The sequence below is a fragment of the Crinia signifera genome, chromosome 3, assembly GCF_055691185.1.
Source record: "Crinia signifera chromosome 3, ASM5569118v1, whole genome shotgun sequence".
NCBI classification, from domain to species: domain Eukaryota; kingdom Metazoa; phylum Chordata; class Amphibia; order Anura; family Myobatrachidae; genus Crinia; species Crinia signifera.
Genome location: NC_139219.1, coordinates 135,608,407 through 135,627,391, shown reverse-complemented (window position 1 = coordinate 135,627,391; position 18,985 = coordinate 135,608,407). Strand labels below are relative to the sequence as shown.

The 18,985-nt window shown below is 42.4% G+C and overlaps 1 protein-coding gene and 2 pseudogenes across 1 annotated transcript in view; 1 reads left to right on the top strand and 2 right to left on the bottom strand.

Annotated features, from left to right (window-relative positions):
* Positions 1-18,985, bottom strand: part of NMBR (neuromedin B receptor) — a 257,863-nt gene that overhangs the window by 65,801 nt on the left and 173,077 nt on the right. The window contains exon 2 of the mRNA XM_083176580.1: positions 2,147-2,495. Coding sequence (XP_083032706.1) covers positions 2,147-2,495 — 349 coding nt within the window. The remainder of the gene's footprint in view (positions 1-2,146; positions 2,496-18,985) is intronic.
* Positions 13,526-13,642, bottom strand: LOC146065053 (5S ribosomal RNA; annotated as a pseudogene).
* On the top strand, positions 18,086-18,202 carry LOC146065042 (5S ribosomal RNA; annotated as a pseudogene).

Here is an 18,985-nt window from a genome sequence, read left to right as displayed (position 1 = left end):
AGCCCACATACCACCCCTGGTCCCTAGAGGCCTCCTCAGCACCTACCAATTGCAAATCCTTGGCAGAATTCATGGCTGCATTTCCATACATAAATATATTTGTGTATATACCACAGACACACACACACATACATATATGGGCATTATGATGTGTGGCATAATGGGTAATGAGTAATATGGTGTGTGGAATATTGCATAAGGGACATTACAGTGTGTTGGGTAATATGTAAGTGGCATTACCATGTGTGACATGTTGTGTAAATGGCATTACAGTGTGCGGCGTATTGTGTAAGGGGCATAAAGGTGTGGCATATTGTGTAAGGAACATGGATCAGGCATTTTTTTCCTGCGGTGGCCAATTTCTGGCAATGCAGGGGTACTGGGTTATAAGGTAGTCTTTTCTTGCAACACACCCTTTTTGAATGCCATGGGGTGGAGCAGAATTTTTTTTGGCAGAGCAAAATTAATAGTTACGACACTGGGCCAGGGAGCAGGTGCCCAACAGCGGCTGTGGAGCAAGAGCCGAGCAGCAGCTGCCACTGGGGCCATGGGGACCCGCTGGTGCTGGTGAGAAGAATTGTCCCACCTCCCCACCCAGCACCTCAACCCTTCGATCCCCCCCCATCCCAGCACCTCACCCTCTAACCCTTAGTAAAACCTCACCCCTGGTCACCTCTCACCTCTCTGTCACCTAACCCCCTAGTCAGCTTAAGGACACGCCCACTTTTGAGAGACCACACCCATTTTTCGGGCCAGTGCGCTGTACTTGCCCCCTAGGCTAAAAGTTGCCAGCCAGCCCCTGCCCAGGAGGAATACTTATGCCTTTTAAAGAATTACAACAGAAATACGCATTGCAGAGCTCAAATTGGTACATGTATCTACAAGTTAGACACTACTTGCTGACCTCCGAGACACCTAAACCAGGTCCTAACCAACCACAGGTCTTGGCAAAGGTTCTAAATATAGATGACTTATTGCAATATTTAGTTTTGAGACCATTTAAATTAAAATTCCTCTATACTATGCTCATAAAATTTACAGCCTCAGCTGATCAACAATGGACATTGTTAAAGGACAAATGGAATAAAGACATACCGTCACTTTCTACTATAGAGGATATCACCAATATATATGCTCAGTCACTTTCATACTTGAATTCCACTTATCTGCAGGAAGTCTGTTTAAGAACAACCCATAGGGCCTACATTACCCCTCTCAGGAGGAGTTATATGATACCGGGAGAATCGGGTCAGTGCCTAAAATGTGGGGCAAGTTCTGCTAACTTCTCACACTGCATGTGGGACTGCTATAAGTTAAAACAGTTCTGGAATAAGGTTACTAACTACTGTAATGAGATTTTTAACACCAAATTCCCGAACAACACGGCAGCATTGATGGGACTCAACTTCACAGGTTGTGGAGGGTTTTCATACTGGATGTTGAGTTATTAGGGCCACTGACAGGGGGGTGCTGTGGGTACAGCTGTCCCAGACCCCTGCCTCTGGAGGGGTCTGGGCAGCTTCCCACAGCGGCACTGTGTCACCCCCCACCCCCGCAGCCGCACACTGCTTCCCCCCCACCCGGCAGCCCCCCAGTCAGGGGTGCACAATACACAGTGCAACCTGCAAAGCACTCTGCAGGCTGCACTGTGCACTCCAGAGGAGATGCGACGCAGAGGAGATGCGCCGTCACAGCTAGGTAAGTGATGGAATTCAGGGGGCAGTCATAATGGTCCTAGGGGGGCAGCCATAATGGTACTGGGGGGGGCGGCGGCCGTAATGGTACTGGGGGGACCCAGACTGAAGCTCAGTCCCAGGCCCCGCAATTCCTAGTGGCGGCCCTGGTTAGCCAGGTAAATAGTTAACTAAAAGGGGTAATTTGATTTATAGTAATATAAGCACACGAATAAGTGCTTGCAGAAACACTTAAGAATACCTATCTAAACATTTTCACAAATACACTTACCGCAGATGATGCACAGTCACACTTACACATATGAACATAATTGCCAACATGTACATCAGCAATAGCAAATAAACAGATTTCAATAAAAAGTGCAAATTATATATGCTATATTGTAAGCACTATACTTTAGTACAAAACCACACAACAATATGTCTGATATATATTGCTTGAAGCAACTCACCTGTCGTTTTGAATGCTCACTGTATTCTCCGGGAATGTTGTGAGCACTCTTTATTAAAGTCCTTGCAATATGATAGTAGTAAATGCTGATAATAGTGAGTGGAACAAGATAGTAAACTAAGAAAATAAGCACAGAGTGGATCTTTGGATGCATTTCATCATTTTGCGGATACGGGATACAAGCTGTGAAGCTGACATTGTCTGATCCGTTGATGTGTGCCACTTCAGAAAACACAGCTTCAGGGACTGCCAAGAGCATTGAAATGACCCAGATGGCTGTAGCTTTTATACAGGTCCACAGGACAGCACTTGATGTTTGGATGTCCATTGGATTTACAATAGCTTTGTATCTGAAACAGACAGAAATAAATGCATGTCAAGTACCGAAAATGGAAATGGTCAAACAGAGGCATGTGCTCCAATTCCCTGAGTGGATGAGTTGACAGCTTTTTGCCCAGTACTGTATACGGTCCTATAGTTTGAAATAAAAGTATGTCATTGTTTTGTTGTGTTAGTAAGTGGTCCTTTTCAGAAGTGATGCAATTGGATGCAGCTATACAGTAGTAGTTATGTAGGTTCTAATCTATTGATATATTAATTGGGTTAACATCTTGTGGATATTATATTGAATTAAGTCATCCTTAAATCAGCAGGGGTATGTATATACCGTATTTATCGGCGTATAACACGCACAGGCGTATAACACGCACCTTCATTTTAAAAGGGAAATCTCAGGAAAAAAAGTTAAATTTCTAAATAAAAACTTTTTTTTTTTTACAGACGCTGCTGTAGCCAGGGAGGAAGGAGTCACTGTGCAGGGAGGAGCTTTAACCCCTTGGGTGGTGGGTTGTGCTGGGGCAGGACAAACCTACCAGGGCAGGTTTATCCTGCCCCAGCAAAACCCACCACAGAAGGTTAGAAGCAGCCCGCCCCCCCCTCGCCTCCGCTCCGGCGTTAGTACGCCGGAGCTTCCCTGCTGCCTCTCTCCCCCTTCCTAGCCGCCTGTCACATTTAGCAGTGACGTCGGCGGCAGGCTGGGGGATGTTCGCGGCTCGGGAGGACTCGGGTGCCTGAGCGCTTCCGAGTCCCCCCGAGCCTGGCCGACATTACCCGAGCCTGCCGCCGACGTCACTGTAAAGTGACAGGCGGGCCGGGGGGATCGGGGAAGCTCCGATCGCCGGAGCACAGGGACAGGGGGGGGGGCTGGAGCTGATCGGAGGTGTGGGGTAGAGGTGCTGCGCCAGTGGTGCACACCTGGACACCACTGGCACGCACCTATTATATGAAATTACCGCCGTATAGCACGCATATCGGCGTATAACACGCACCCATCTTTTCCCCCTGTTTTCAGGGGGAAAAAAGTGCGTGTTATACGCCGATAAATACGGTAATATGTTCTTTTGTATTTACTTATTCTCTATAAATCATGTGACCAGTAGATATACTGCTTCACTATAATCTGTAATTATGTAATTAATATATCATCTTGGACAAACAACAATATGAACACAAATAGTAAGTTTGTTTAAAATAAATAAACATTGTATTCAATCAACAAAAACATTCCAGAGGTCTTTATCTTTCATAGCAGGAAGAATAGATCAAGGGTCCAAATTCGGACCCTTTTTCGATGGTAGGGGGTTTAATGTGCACAAGCCCTGGGAACAACTGACTTCGGCAAGTTTCACACTCGCCAAGCCATTCACTCCGGAGAGTGAGGTCCAGGAGCGGGCAGGGAGCGGCTCCAGGGGAACATCCAGCATGCGTGGAATGATTGCCTGAAATCAAATTACATCAGCGCCCGTCCCCTTTTGCAGCAATCTGCGAACCGAATAAAAGTCAATTCAGACTGACTTTTATTCCTGAAGGTGATCGAAATCATTAGATGGTGTGTGACCGCATGCAAGGGGATGTCATGCTAGCGACGAGATTCGGGCGACAGGGGTGGGTGGGGGTGGCAGGCGTTCGTCAGGACGGCTGGTGCCACTGACCTGTTTGATAGGCTGCGAGCACTATATGCAGCCTACCGAACAGGTCTGAATCAGGCCCCAATTGTGGAGTCTTTTTAATATGACTAAACAGCCGTTGCTACATTATTCTGCATGTGTGGTGACAAAATGAACAAATTAGGTAGATTGGTGACTATGAAATTGTAGACAGAAGCCAAACTGCATGAGTGAGATCATCAACCAGATCAATTATTGTTACATAGTTACATAGTATTTAAGGCTGAAAAAAGACTCACGTCCATCCAGTTCCACCTTGGTGTATTAGCTTTATCCCTTGCTGTACGTAGTGTATACTGATATGATTTAAGGACAGATCATGATTATTGTTTGTACCCCTGGATGTTTTTAACCAATAGATGTTTGTCCAACCTTATTTTAAATGTATTTATTGTGTCTGCCGACACCACATCTCCAGGAAGAGAGTTCCATAGTTTGGCTGCCCTGACTGTAAAAATTTTTTTTTTCTAATGAAACAAAATATTCTTTCCTCTAATATAAACTCGTGTCCTAGAGTCCTTCCTTACAGTAAAAAGTGCATCTGACAGTTCCTTATATTGGCCCCTGTTATATTTGTACATGTTTAGCATGACCCCCTTAAACATATTGAACCAAGGCATTGAAAGGGAGGTCATTTTCATACTAAGATTATGCAGCTGTCTGAATGTTGCCAACCTCCCCCCCCCCCTCCCAAAAAAAATATATATATATATATCCAAAGAAACAGATGTAGGGTGCCACCTGTGTCCTGAACTGATTAATACCCTAATTAGTAGGTTAGGTGAAGACAAAGTGCAGGTATACCTTTACTAAAAAAAGGGTGTCAGCTATCCTCTAAGAATAAACACCTTGGTAAGGGGTGTATCATAAAAAAATAAAAAGCAATGGATAGAGGTGTAAGCGACGACAAATACATGTACAAAAATCATGTTTTTTTATCCATAAAAAAATATTTATTTTATATATATAAAAAAGTGCACAATAGCACTATGCAGAAACAAACAGTGAAATATGTAGTAAACAATGCGATCCTTTATAAAATTGCCTACATATGATATCGCTAAATAAATAAAAAAGAGATATATAAAATAGTTTTTAGAATATGTGTAAAAACATAACTTATCTATTTGGAGGAGTCAGCAGACAGTAACCAACGCGTTTCGTCAATGAGACGTCATCAAGGGGTAAGGGAGAGAGGTGCCTGGAGCTCTATTTATACTGTATATACCTGTTAATCCTAATTATGATGTCACATCCTGGAGGATGTGCCCATCATTTCTAAGGTGAGGAAATGAACTTAAAACTCATAGGTATGAGTTTTAAATATATATGAGTTTTAAGTTAATTTTATAAAGGATCACATTTTTTACCTTGTTGTTTTTTCTATGTAATATACTCTTACTGTTTGTTTCTGCATAGTGCCATTGTGCACTTTATATATATATATATATATATATATATATATATATATATATATATATATATATATATATATATATATATATAAAATAAATATTTTTTGGGGATAAAAAAACACGCTTTTTGTACAGGTATTTGTAGTCACCCCTATCCATTGATATATATATATATATATAGTCCGAGTTCCCTCACTCAACCAGTGGGGGAAATTGAACACTCTCCAATAAATATCAACAGAAGATTCAAAATGAGTAGTAATCCAACTTAAGCTCCGACGTTTCGGTCCAACATATGAACCTTTATCAAGGAGCCTAATATACATGATGAAAAAAAATGTACAGTGTACTTAATGTGAGATGCATAAGATCACATATACTGTAGCCAGATGCATCTACAGTACATGACAATAAACTTACTAGGGACATCAGAAGTATGCTCAATCAGCGAAGTATGCGCCCAGCAGTGGGGTAGATCACCAGGGACACTACTTATACCGGGCTCTGAACAGCAGCACGGGTGGCCTGCTGATCTTCCCCACTGCTGGGCGCATACTTCGCTGATTGAGCATACTTCTGATGTCCCTAGTAAGTTTATTATCATGTACTGTAGATGCATCTGGCTATATGTGATCTTATGCATCTGACATTAAGTACACTGTACATTTTTTTCATCATGTATATTAGGCTCCTTGATAAAGGTCCATATGTTGGACCGAAACGTCGGAGCATTAAATGTAGACATGCATATCTAAGGACTAAAAGCTTAAGTTGGATTACTACTCATTTTGAATCTTCTGTTGATATTTATTGGAGAGTGTTCAATTTCCCCCACTGGTTGAGTGAGGGAACTCGGACTATGTTTGACACACAGATCTCTGAGTGTCTTAATTGAACACCCCATGGTTGCTATTGTTGGGTGAGAGTAAAGGTTTTCCCTTTTTGTATATATATATATATATATATATATATATATATATATATATATATATAATATAGCAGTCCAAAATCCCATAAGGAAATAAACAGCACTCAGGAGACGGTATTAATGCATCAAAAATACTCAGTGTATTGGGTGCATATATATATATATATATATATGTAGTAGATTGCAGATATGGTCTGGCACTCCTGCTTCAGGTTTTGTGTGCTCCGGTGCTTGCAGCGTAGTAATGGGTAGTAGGCAGGTTGGATGTGCTGCAGCACAATAACGGAGACGGGTCAGCGTAGATACAAGTAAAAAATTTACTGTGTGACAACAGGCATCTCTATACCGACGTTTCGGGGTCCCGTGCGCCCCGTTTTCAAGGAAGAGAGAGATACACAGATCACCCTAAGGTGCTTACCTTAAATAGTAGAAAGAAGGAGAAACCCTCCACCCCTCGGCGGCTCCGATCGCCTTCCGGGAAGGGCGGGCTCAGGGAGGCTGCGTCAGCACAGCTTCCGCCCTCCTCCCGTCGCCCTGCTCTGACTCGCCGCATCTCCATGGAGATGGACGCGGCGTCCCCTGGGCGTCATCATCTGCCTGCTGGATACACCTACGTTACAAATACAAGTGACATATTATTAAAAAATATGTAATAAACAGTCTCTATAACACACCGTCCAGTTACTGGAGTATGAATCCACTGTTTGGATGTTATGTGTTGGAAGATGTGCCATGCTCGCAGATACATCTGTTTGTGTATAAATCAGATCTGCCGACTATGCCTGTGTCGGCATGTCGATGGAGCAGTGTTGAGGATGGACGGAGCTGCTGTATATCTGGCTCATGGGATTGGTGGATATTTTAGGGGCTGTTGTGGGCTGGCAGGAGGACATGTCATCACATTCTAAGTGGAGTATGTATGTAGAGTGACCTATGTGTGTGTGACTGGTGTCCTATATAGTGTCTGTATTAGACAGTATGTGTGTGAGATGCAGTGGGGGCCAAGGTGAGTATGTGATATGTGTCAAAACAAAAAGATTTAAACTTAATAGTGTATAATAAGACAGCCTCCTAACACTCTGTGGCTGATGTAGTGAGTGACCTGGTACATGCTATATGGGACTGATGGGGGGAAGGGAGGGGAGGCAGGGGGGGGGGAAGAGGGGAGGGGGGGCGGGAATGTGCGTAGTGAATGAAAGATGTGAGTATGACTATGTGGGTATGGATGACTGTCCACAGGTCGCCCTTTATGGCTCCCTTGGCGGAGTTGGTGTCCTTATCTTCTTAGAACACGCTCCACGTGATTTTCTCGTTGAGACCTGAGGGGCTCACTGTCTTCAGCCTGAACATCCACCTTGTCTCCATCTGCAGAAGTCGTCCTCCTCTGTCTCCTCCCCTCAGGTTGGGGGGAACATGGTCGATGATCTGATATTGCAATTGTTCCAACGTGTGGCCTGCCTCTTTGTAGTGCTTTGCCACCGGTTGGTCCAGGATCTTGCCTTTCGTCTTCCCCTCGATGGCCGCCTTGATAGATGACCGGTGAAGTGCCATTCTGTTCCTGAGGGTGTTAATGGTCTTCCCTATGTACAGGTAGTTGCAGGGGCATTTTATCATGTAAATGATGTGTGTGGTGGTACACGTCAATACATGTTTTATGCGATATCTGGTATTTGTAGCTGGATTGGTGTAAGTATGGTCCTGTCATCAGGCTGTTGCACGTAGTGCAATGAAGGCACTTGTAGCATCCCGGGCTTTTCTCTAGGAAATTTTTCTTGTTGGGCTCTGTTCCTCTCCCGGTGATATCTGCGTGGACCACCCAGTCCCTGATGCTTTTGCCTCTCTTGTGGCAGATCATGGGCCTGGTGTTTTTGAAGCATTGTAGTTTTTTGTCTGTGCTTACAATGGGCCACAGGGCTCTAGATGCTCTAGTCAGTACCGGGCTGGCTGTGGTGTGTCTGTTAACCCACGGTATGGCACCAATCCAGCTACAAATACCAGATATCGCATAAAACATGTATTGACGTGTACCACCACACACATCATTTACATGATAAAATGCCCCTGCAACTACCTGTACATAGGGAAGACCATTAACACCCTCAGGACCAGAATGGCACTTCACCAGTCATCTATCAAGGCGGCCATCGAGGGGAAGACGAAAGGCAAGATCCTGGACCAACCGGTGGCAAAGCACTACAAAGAGGCAGGCCACACGTTGGAACAATTGCAATATCAGATCATCGACCATGTTCCCCCCAACCTGAGGGGAGGTGACAGAGGAGGACGACTTCTGCAGATGGAGACAAGGTGGATGTTCAGGCTGAAGACAGTGAGCCCCTCAGGTCTCAACGAGAAAATCACGTGGAGCGTGTTCTAAGAAGATAAGGACACCAACTCTGCCAAGGGAGCCATAAAGGGCGACCTGTGGACAGTCATCCATACCCACATAGTCATACTCACAACTTTCATTCACTACGCAGATTCCCGCCCCCCCCCCCTCCCCTCTTCCCCCCCCCCCTGCCTCCCCTCCCTTCCCCCCATCAGTCCCATATAGCATGTACCAGGTCACTCACTACATCAGCCACAGAGTGTTAGGAGGCTGTCTTATTATACACTATTAAGTTTAAATCTTTTTGTTTTGACACATATCACATACTCACCTTGGCCCCCACTGCATCTCACACACATACTGTCTAATACAGACACTATATAGGACACCAGTCACACACACATAGGTCACTCTACATACATACTCCACTTAGAATGTGATGACATGTCCTCCTGCCAGCCCACAACAGACCCTAAAATATCCACCAATCCCATGAGCCAGATATACAGCAGCTCCGTCCATCCTCAACACTGCTCCATCGACATGCCGACACAGGCATAGTCGGCAGATCTGATTTATACACAAACAGATGTATCTGCGAGCATGGCACATCTTCCAACACATAACATCCAAACAGTGGATTCATACTCCAGTAACTGGACGGTGTGTTATAGAGACTGTTTATTACATATTTTTTAATAATATGTCACTTGTATTTGTCACGTAGGTGTATCCGGCAGGCAGATGATGACGCCCAGGGGACGCCGCGTCCATCTCCATGGAGATGCGGCGAGTCAGAGCAGGGCGACGGGAGGAGGGCGGAAGCTGTGCTGATGCAGCCTCCCTGAGCCCGCCCTTCCCGGAAGGCGATCAGAGCCGCCGAGGGGTGGAGGGTTTCTCCTTCTTTCTACTATTTAAGGTAAGCACCTTAGGGTGATCTGTGTATCTCTCTCTTCCTTGAAAACGGGGTGCACGGGACCCCGAAACGTCGGTATAGAGATGCCTGTTGTCACACAGTAAATTTTTTACTTGTATCTACGCTGACCCGTCTCCGTTATTGTGCTGCAGCACATCCAACCTGCCTACTATATATATATGTATATATAGCAGGTATTGTAGAACGGCACACACAACCTTCACAGACCAACTGCTGGGGTGCCACACTCAGGCCGCAATCCCGGGGGTACAGCCAGTATATAAACTTTGTTTAGAGACCACTCACCAGTCTTCACAATTTTTGATGCAGATAAAAATTTAATACATCACCAAAGTCTCAGGTACAGTGTCGACGTTTCAAGCCACTCCGGGCCCTTTGTCAAGACCAAATGAATGGGTGGGTCACAGCCCATTAATTTATTCCATTGGAACTACAAAAATCCTGGGTGTAAACTGGTTTTATCTATATTGATCTATATTAAGTTAAATAGTTACCACATGAGGATTAGGAAAAGGATTAGGCCATAGGTTTTATAGTATCTGCCATTTACATCACCACCAGTCACAGGATTCCCTACTACATGCATATTTTTAGACATGTGGTCTCATTTCACACAAGGTCATTTCTAGCCAGAATTTGTTTACTATGAAAAAGAGATGGGGTCTGGTGCTCCCACTTCCAATGTCCACTGTAATGTTTCTAATGTCCACAAGAATTATTCTGCTATGTTCAATCCTCTTTATAAGGCAAGGTTGTTAGTCGAACCACAAGAGGAAGGCCTTGTCCGGATCTCCACTAAGAACCAAACCACCACCATAAGCAATAAACACCTCCTACTAGCAAAGAAAAAAGCTATTTTAGACTTACTGTATACGTAGTTTACAGTTTTCTTCTATTATTGATGGTGAGATTGTTTTATGTGTATTTGTTTTAAATACTTTATTGTATTGAATTTTTTTTAACTATGTATCCAGATCACTCCCAGCATGCTCTGCTAGTGTGAGATATTTACCAGGCTGAGGAAGTGGAATCATGGAATTTAAACATGCTGGTGGAAGAGGTGGAATAGAGTACCAGTTATTTGGACCTTGAAGCGCTAATACCTAGATGCTACTGAGAGTGGGTCTTTGTTACAATGGAGCTGAAAGCACCAGGACTGTACATGTGCACAAGGGGTAACAGCACTGTGAATGCACAACTTCTATGGACTGCATTGGCTGCAGTCTGTAGAAGCCAGGTTGGACTGCCTGAAATACAGGGAATGACTCCATACAGGAAGCCAGCACTCTGCTAATCACAGCTCAGATTGGAGGTCCCAGAGGGAGGAAATGTCTACCACTGGTACTGCCTGTACTATGTGTGAATCACAGGTAACACTTCCAATAATAAGTCAATTGCAGTGACAGTGTAGCTAATGCAGTCTCAGACTCAATCTGGTTTACTTACATGAACGAAGGTAGTGGATTTTAATGGGGGGACTGCAGTCCTGCAGCCCATAGGTAAAATGCGGCCATTTGGTCTACTACCAATCAATAGCTCAATTCTTCTCATTAGTTTATTTTCCAACAGCTATAAGGCTTTTCTCTTAAGAGTTTTATACAGCATAATTTGGATATGACAAACCAATGTAAAATAATTAAAAGTAAAACAAATAATTTATCTAAGTTTAATTATATTTAGCTTTATTTACCATGTATATTCTAAACACAATAATATGTATATATAAAACATGAACTTATACTGTAATCCCTTTTCTTTCTGTACTCATCTATTTATTCCTACATACAGTATTTTGTCAGAATATAAATTGTCTGAATATAAAATATTCTTATGTATGAAACAATTCTTTTGTAATCAGCATCAATTTACTTTATCTATTCTAATAAATTGGCTGGGAGAAAAGTTATTACTCTCTCTAAACCTCATATGTGTTTAGTGCATGTCTTAATATACTTTAGAACACTAATAGACATGAATAAATTCAATAGCTTTATGCCATTTTAATTTGAAAAGCTTGTGGCAGCTGTTAACAGCTCTTTGGGATTCCCTCACAGGAATAGTATATTAAGCAAGATATTTATGTCATTATAAATAATGGATTTCATTGTCTACAGTGACTGTGTTAAAGAGCAAGTTCTGTCAGTGCATAAAGGAAGTAAAATATTAATATTCCAATAACCAGTATAAGAGATGCAAATGTTACAAATATTAAACATACAAAATCTAATAGACACAAACAATTTCCATGCTTGTGTTTACTGTTTGAAGTATACAGTAGGTTGCTGGGCCATTTCAGTGTTTTGAGGTTGGCAGGAGAAAACAAAGAGCTAATTTCAAGTATTTTTCCAACTGTGTACAGTGTAGTGAATCACACCATCTGTCCCCAGTTTAAGAAATTCTTAATTGTCTTCTATATTTTAATTGAATTTTATTAGTCAGTTATGCATATTGGACAGGTCTCTTTTATATCTCTCATATAGGGCGGTATTCAATGAGCCTGATTCGCCATGTTTTTATGGCGAATTTGTGCTGTTTGGCGAATTTTGGACTAAAACGGTGAATCACCCTATTCAATGACCAGATGGCGAATACATTTGAAGGTTTTTTTCGCCATGATTCACCGAGTAGCAATCGCTATCTTTTGATGGAGAAGTGGAATGTGAACTTTTAAAATAAAGTGTTTTGTTTTTTACATTTGGTGTCAAAAAATCAGGAATTTTATTCTGAGGAGGGGCATGCTACTTTTATTCATGTGCTGTAAGCACATGAATATATATTTAATTTAAAAAAAACAGCAGCCAGCAGGGGGCGCCGGAGCCGAGCCGCTCATTACATATTCATATATTCACTGCACCCGATCGTTACGATCGGGTGCAGTGAATATAGGTCCCCTGCTGGCACCCCCGGGGGGCAGCCTGTGCTGCCTGGCACCCGGGGAGCCCACCTCCCCCCCACAAACGTTCTGGGGCAGGCAGAGAGACTTCCATCTCTCTGCCTGCCACCATCCTCATGCTATTAGAAATAACTGAGTGAAGTGTCACAGGCAGTTTGTAAGAGAGAAAATGAAAAAGTACAAATTGAGTGTTATACCAACATGCGACCTTTTAACAAGAGAAATATTGTAGGGTACTGGGTTGGCGGTGCTCCCAAAAGATTCAGCAGGATAACTGAATTAAATGGGTGTCTTTGAAGAGACATAGGAAGAACGACAAGGTTTTTGGGGCACACTTGAAATAATAAAATGGTGAAAAGATGGTGTACAAATGTGTGATATAAAATCTAACCTTTATTGATTACACTTAAAAAGCATACACACGTCAATTTAGATATAAATATAAGTAACGATTTTTTCAAGAACAATTTTATAAAAATATATATCAATCGGCAAGTGAATTAAACTACGGATTTTATTTTATAATCGTAAATACACAATGCAGAATACGAGATTGTAATACAATAACCGTCAAGTGGGCGAAAATGATTTGACAGGGAATTTACCAGGTCAAAAAATGTTTGAGCAAGACAAATCAATACCAAACAGTAATGCAGTGCACATGAATGTTGCAGAGCTTCATGATATTGTGGTTTGTATTATTATTGGAGTCTTGCTTTAGACCCTCCTTTGATACACAGCAAATAATGGACCCGAATCCAGTGAAAGAGGTAGCAGGTTTACATTACTATTGTTAGAACAGAATTTGATGGATAAAGAGAAAGATAGAAAATGCTCTTCGTATGCATTCGCTACTTCTGCTGTCTGAATGTGTGATACAGCACTGGATATTCCCTGATGGTCTCCCAGGAGGTACTGATCCAGCCAGTCGCTGCTTAGCTGCTGAGTTCAGATGGGATCAGGCGGCCCAGCGAAGTATGGCTGTATATGGCATCAGATGAGAGAGCCTCAAATGGAACTAGGAGCCAGTTGTCACTTCTGCTTTTCCCCGATGTAGCTCAGGAGAATGAGAGAGTGAGCGAGTCCACGTAATAGGTTATAGTCAATTAGAATGAAACAAAAAGGGAGATGAGAGGGTGAGAAAGGATATGCTCACAGGGTAATAATATATGTGCCCACTGCAAAGTTCAATGGGTTAGTGGTTACTGAGCCAGTAATGGAAAGTACTGTGCACAATTCCACATGCAGGGGTGAGTAAGGTCTTTATAAATCTTGAATCATTGTATGTGCAAGATAGATTGATTTATCAGCAACATACACAACAGCAAGTGGCTCCAAACATTTCTCAAAACAATATATCAAATTATATTGGTTGTAAGCACCAAAAATTGGTAACAGTTCTCAGAATGAAAAAAACAGGAGTTAACAATTCACTTGAATTTTACCCTTAGGGCTAATTGCAACAATTAAAGACTGAAGATTGTCTACACCATATCAGTTAACTAGTTATTGTTACTGATAGTGGTAACAGCGGTGGAGCAGGGTTGGTGTATTGAGAAGAGAATTCAATAAACGGTTTAACAATAGTGTACAACAAAGTTTAAACCTGCGGGTCACATTAATAGTAGGCGCTCACTCCTTCATATTGCGGACATCTAATTATAGCGTGCCCCATACGGTGGAGCGCTGTAGTCCCGCTCAGTAGCGGTACTGACTTGTGTCCACGCACCAGACACAGAGTCTGTGCGTGCGAGGCAATCTGTGGGTTTTAAATACAGATTACCTTATATGCCTGGTAGCGAGATCAAGGTGCAGGAAGAGCCGTGCGGTGAACGTTTCCCACCGTCTAAGTAGTAACGGCAGCGCTGGTCTGAGAGGGACTGCGGGAGGGCTCAGAGTGGCTGGAAATGCCCTGACGTCGGAAGGACACGTGTTTCGCCCTGATTGGGCTTGATCACAGTGACGTGCTGGACTGGGGACTCCCTGTCAGTATAAGAGAGGTGGGCAGGCCAATCCTGCGTTTATCATGTGGCCTTACACTGGGCTATTAAGCCCAGACATATATGTTATTGCTTATGGGATGGGTTTGGGAATGTGGTTCCCCCTGTGTTGGTAGGGCTGGTCTGCTCCAGGTCGGCACACCCTAACACTTTATTAACTCTTATTTTTCCTATCACATTGTATATATTTTGTATTTTAATCCCACCTTCACTTCCCTACATAGCACTTATGTGCTTCTTATTAACCCTTACTAATTTTCATTTGTGTGCTGCCCTGGAGTACTCAGCCTGTGTCGGCATATTGGGGGCCCACACCCCAGACCCATACCCAGTATTAGGGACCCCCAGTGGCAGAGAGGCCTTGACGCACGGCCTGGGGGCTTAGCCCTATATCTGCAGATATATGCAACCAACATCTCTGCATTATCTGATCAATATGTAGTTATTTTCTCATTCAGTGTGCAATTGGGATACAAAATGTTTTTTTTCCTAGACAGAATTACCCCTCCCTTTTGGCACCTGAATGACACACCTCTGATTGAGCAGCTTACCAACCAAAATGTTGTGCAATCCTGCGTTTAGAAAGATGATGGACACATGGATGTCCCAATAGGAAACGGAGGTGTATATATCCGCTTGTGTTCTCAATAATGGAATTATTGAGAGCTAAATTGGCTTTGTTTGCAATGGGCTAAACCACCCTCAACACAATGTTTAGGATTATGACAATGAGGCACCGATGGTGTCTGTTACCTATGGTTAGAGGTACTGAATGTGGGATACCGATGGTGTCTAATGATATAAAGGCTATGAAAAACTAATGAAAAAACATAATTAAAGTTTATTAGTGTTAGCGCACTAGGAGGTAGACTTAGTTTATGTCGACTAATGGCACCCAAATTATGGTGTTTAACAAATGTAAAAAATAAATATATATGAGAGGAGTGTGGTGATTATTGCAGTATAGTATTGCTGCTGTCGTAGTTAAATATGGGTTAGGAGTTTAAAGGTTTGTAGACACAGGTCATGTGGACACAGATCATGTCGGCTATGGCCCCCTGCATACAGCGCTGGGGTCTGAAGATGTGTGACACCCTTTGTGTCTATGGGGATTTGGAGGCTTAGGGTGAAGGTATTAATTCAAGGTAAAAAAGCACTATAGGGTCGACATCTATAAGATAGGACACATGGCCCATTTGGACAGCTTACCTCTTTAGAATCAGTCCATTAATTATATGCACTATAGAGAATGTATTTATCTAATTGAAATGTCTTTGCATCCACTCTCAGTATGGTAGTAAGATATCCTGTTCCTATCTCTGTTCCTATCATGTATCAACATAGTAATCAAGATAATAATCAATTTCATGCCACTAGTGTGATCATAGTATCATATGTCTAGATACACCATAACAAAGAATGTTTATTTATTAAATATGGTACAAATATTGTGTACGTTTATGCTATGACACTAATACTGTGTACTATCAATATCTTTATTACTACTTTTTTTATTTTTATTATTTTTATATTATTTTTTTATTTCTTTCAGAACGGATAACTACCAATAACAATGTAAATGTAATATTACCCCTATAACTGATTTTTCCTTATTTTTGCAGCGTGACCATCATAACGATATTTACTCATTTTTGAATCCATCAACATCCCCTTTACTTCAAACCATCTTTTTTCCTTTTTTCCTTTATTAATCACTTTACCATTCAGTGATAATCTCCACACTTATTATTATACTTGTGGGAAACACCAATTTTTGGTGTCAACAGTCGACACAGACAATGTCGACCCTATAGTGCTTTTTTACCTTGAATTAATACCTTCACCCTAAGCCTCCAAATCCCCATAGACACAAAGGGTGTCACACATCTTCAGACCCCAGCGCTGTATGCAGGGGGCCATAGCCGACATGATCTGTGTCCACATGACCTGTGTCTACAAACCTTTAAACTCCTAACCCATATTTAACTACGACAGCAGCAATACTATACTGCAATAATCACCACACTCCTCTCATATATATTTATTTTTTACATTTGTTAAACACCATAATTTGGGTGCCATTAGTCGACATAAACTAAGTCTACCTCCTAGTGCGCTAACACTAATAAACTTTAATTATGTTTTTTCATTAGTTTTTCATAGCCTTTATATCATTAGACACCATCGGTATCCCACATTCAGTACCTCTAACCATAGGTAACAGACACCATCGGTGCCTCATTGTCATAATCCTAAACATTGTGTTGAGGGTGGTTTAGCCCATTGCAAACAAAGCCAATTTAGCTCTCAATAATTCCATTATTGAGAACACAAGCGGATATATACACCTCCGTTTCCTATTGGGACATCCATGTGTCCATCATCTTTCTAAACGCAGGATTGGCCTGCCCACCTCTCTTATACTGACAGGGAGTCCCCAGTCCAGCACGTCACTGTGATCAAGCCCAATCGGGGCGAAACACGTGTCCTTCCGACGTCAGGGCATTTCCAGCCACTCTGAGCCCTCCCGCAGTCCCTCTCAGACCAGCGCTGCCGTTACTACTTAGACGGTGGGAAACGTTCACCGCACGGCTCTTCCTGCACCTTGATCTCGCTACCAGGCATATAAGGTAATCTGTATTTAAAACCCACAGATTGCCTCGCACGCACAGACTCTGTGTCTGGTGCGTGGACACAAGTCAGTACCGCTACTGAGCGGGACTACAGCGCTCCACCGTATGGGGCACGCTATAATTAGATGTCCGCAATATGAAGGAGTGAGCGCCTACTATTAATGTAACCCGCAGGTTTAAACTTTGTTGTACACTATTGTTAAACCGTTTATTGAATTCTCTTCTCAATACACCAACCCTGCTCCACCGCTGTTACCACTATCAGTAACAATAACTAGTTAACTGATATGGTGTAGACAATCTTCAGTCTTTAATTGTTGCAATTAGCCCTAAGGGTAAAATTCAAGTGAATTGTTAACTCCTGTTTTTTTCATTTTTTCATTCTGAGAACTGTTACCAATTTTTGGTGCTTACAACCAATATAATTTGATATATTGTTTTGAGAAATGTTTGGAGCCACTTGCTGTTGTGTATGTTGCTGATAAATCAATCTATCTTGCACATACAATGATTCAAGATTTATAAAGACCTTACTCACCCCTGCATGTGGAATTGTGCACAGTACTTTCCATTACTGGCTCAGTAACCACTAACCCATTGAACTTTGCAGTGGGCACATATATTATTACCCTGTGAGCATATCCTTTCTCCCCCTCTCATCTCCCTTTTTGTTTCATTCTAATTGACTATAACCTATTACGTGGACTCGCTCACTCTCTCATTCTCCTGAGCTACATCGGGGAAAAGCAGAAGTGACAACTGGCTCCTAGTTCCATTTGAGGCTCTCTCATCTGATGCCATATACAGCCATACTTCGCTGGGCCGCCTGATCCCATCTGAACTCAGCAGCTAAGCAGCGACTGGCTGGATCAGTACCTCCTGGGAGACCATCAGGGAATATCCAGTGCTGTATCACACATTCAGACAGCAGAAGTAGCGAATGCATACGAAGAGCATTTTCTATCTTTCTCTTTATCCATCAAATTCTGTTCTAACAATAGTAATGTAAACCTGCTACCTCTTTCACTGGATTCGGGTCCATTATTTGCTGTGTATCAAAGGAGGGTCTAAAGCAAGACTCCAATAATAATACAAACCACAATATCATGAAGCTCTGCAACATTCATGTGCACTGCATTACTGTTTGGTATTGATTTGTCTTGCTCAAACATTTTTTGACCTGGTAAATTCCCTGTCAAATCATTTTCGCCCACTTGACGGTTATTGTATTACAATCTCGTATTCTGCATTGTGTATTTACGATTATAAAATAAAATCCGTAGTTTAATTCACTTGCCGATTGATATATATTTTTATAAAATTGTTCTTGAAAAAATCGTTACTTATATTTATATCTAAATTGACGTGTGTATGCTTTTTAAGTGTAATCAATAAAGGTTAGATTTTATATCACACATTTGTACACCATCTTTTCACCATTTTATTATTTCAAGTGTGCCCCAAAAACCTTGTCGTTCTTCCTATGTCTCTTCAAAGACACCCATTTAATACCGTCCTCATGCTCCCTGCGGCATTCGCTGCAGGAGCTCATATTCGCTGGTCAGGGGCTCGCTGCCCCTGACTCGTTGAATACCGGAGCCGGCGAGGCTCCGGAACGTGGCGAATGTGCAGCGAATCCAAAAAAGGATTCGCTGCACCTCGCAGGTATTCTCATTGAATGCCGCCCATAGTGTAATGT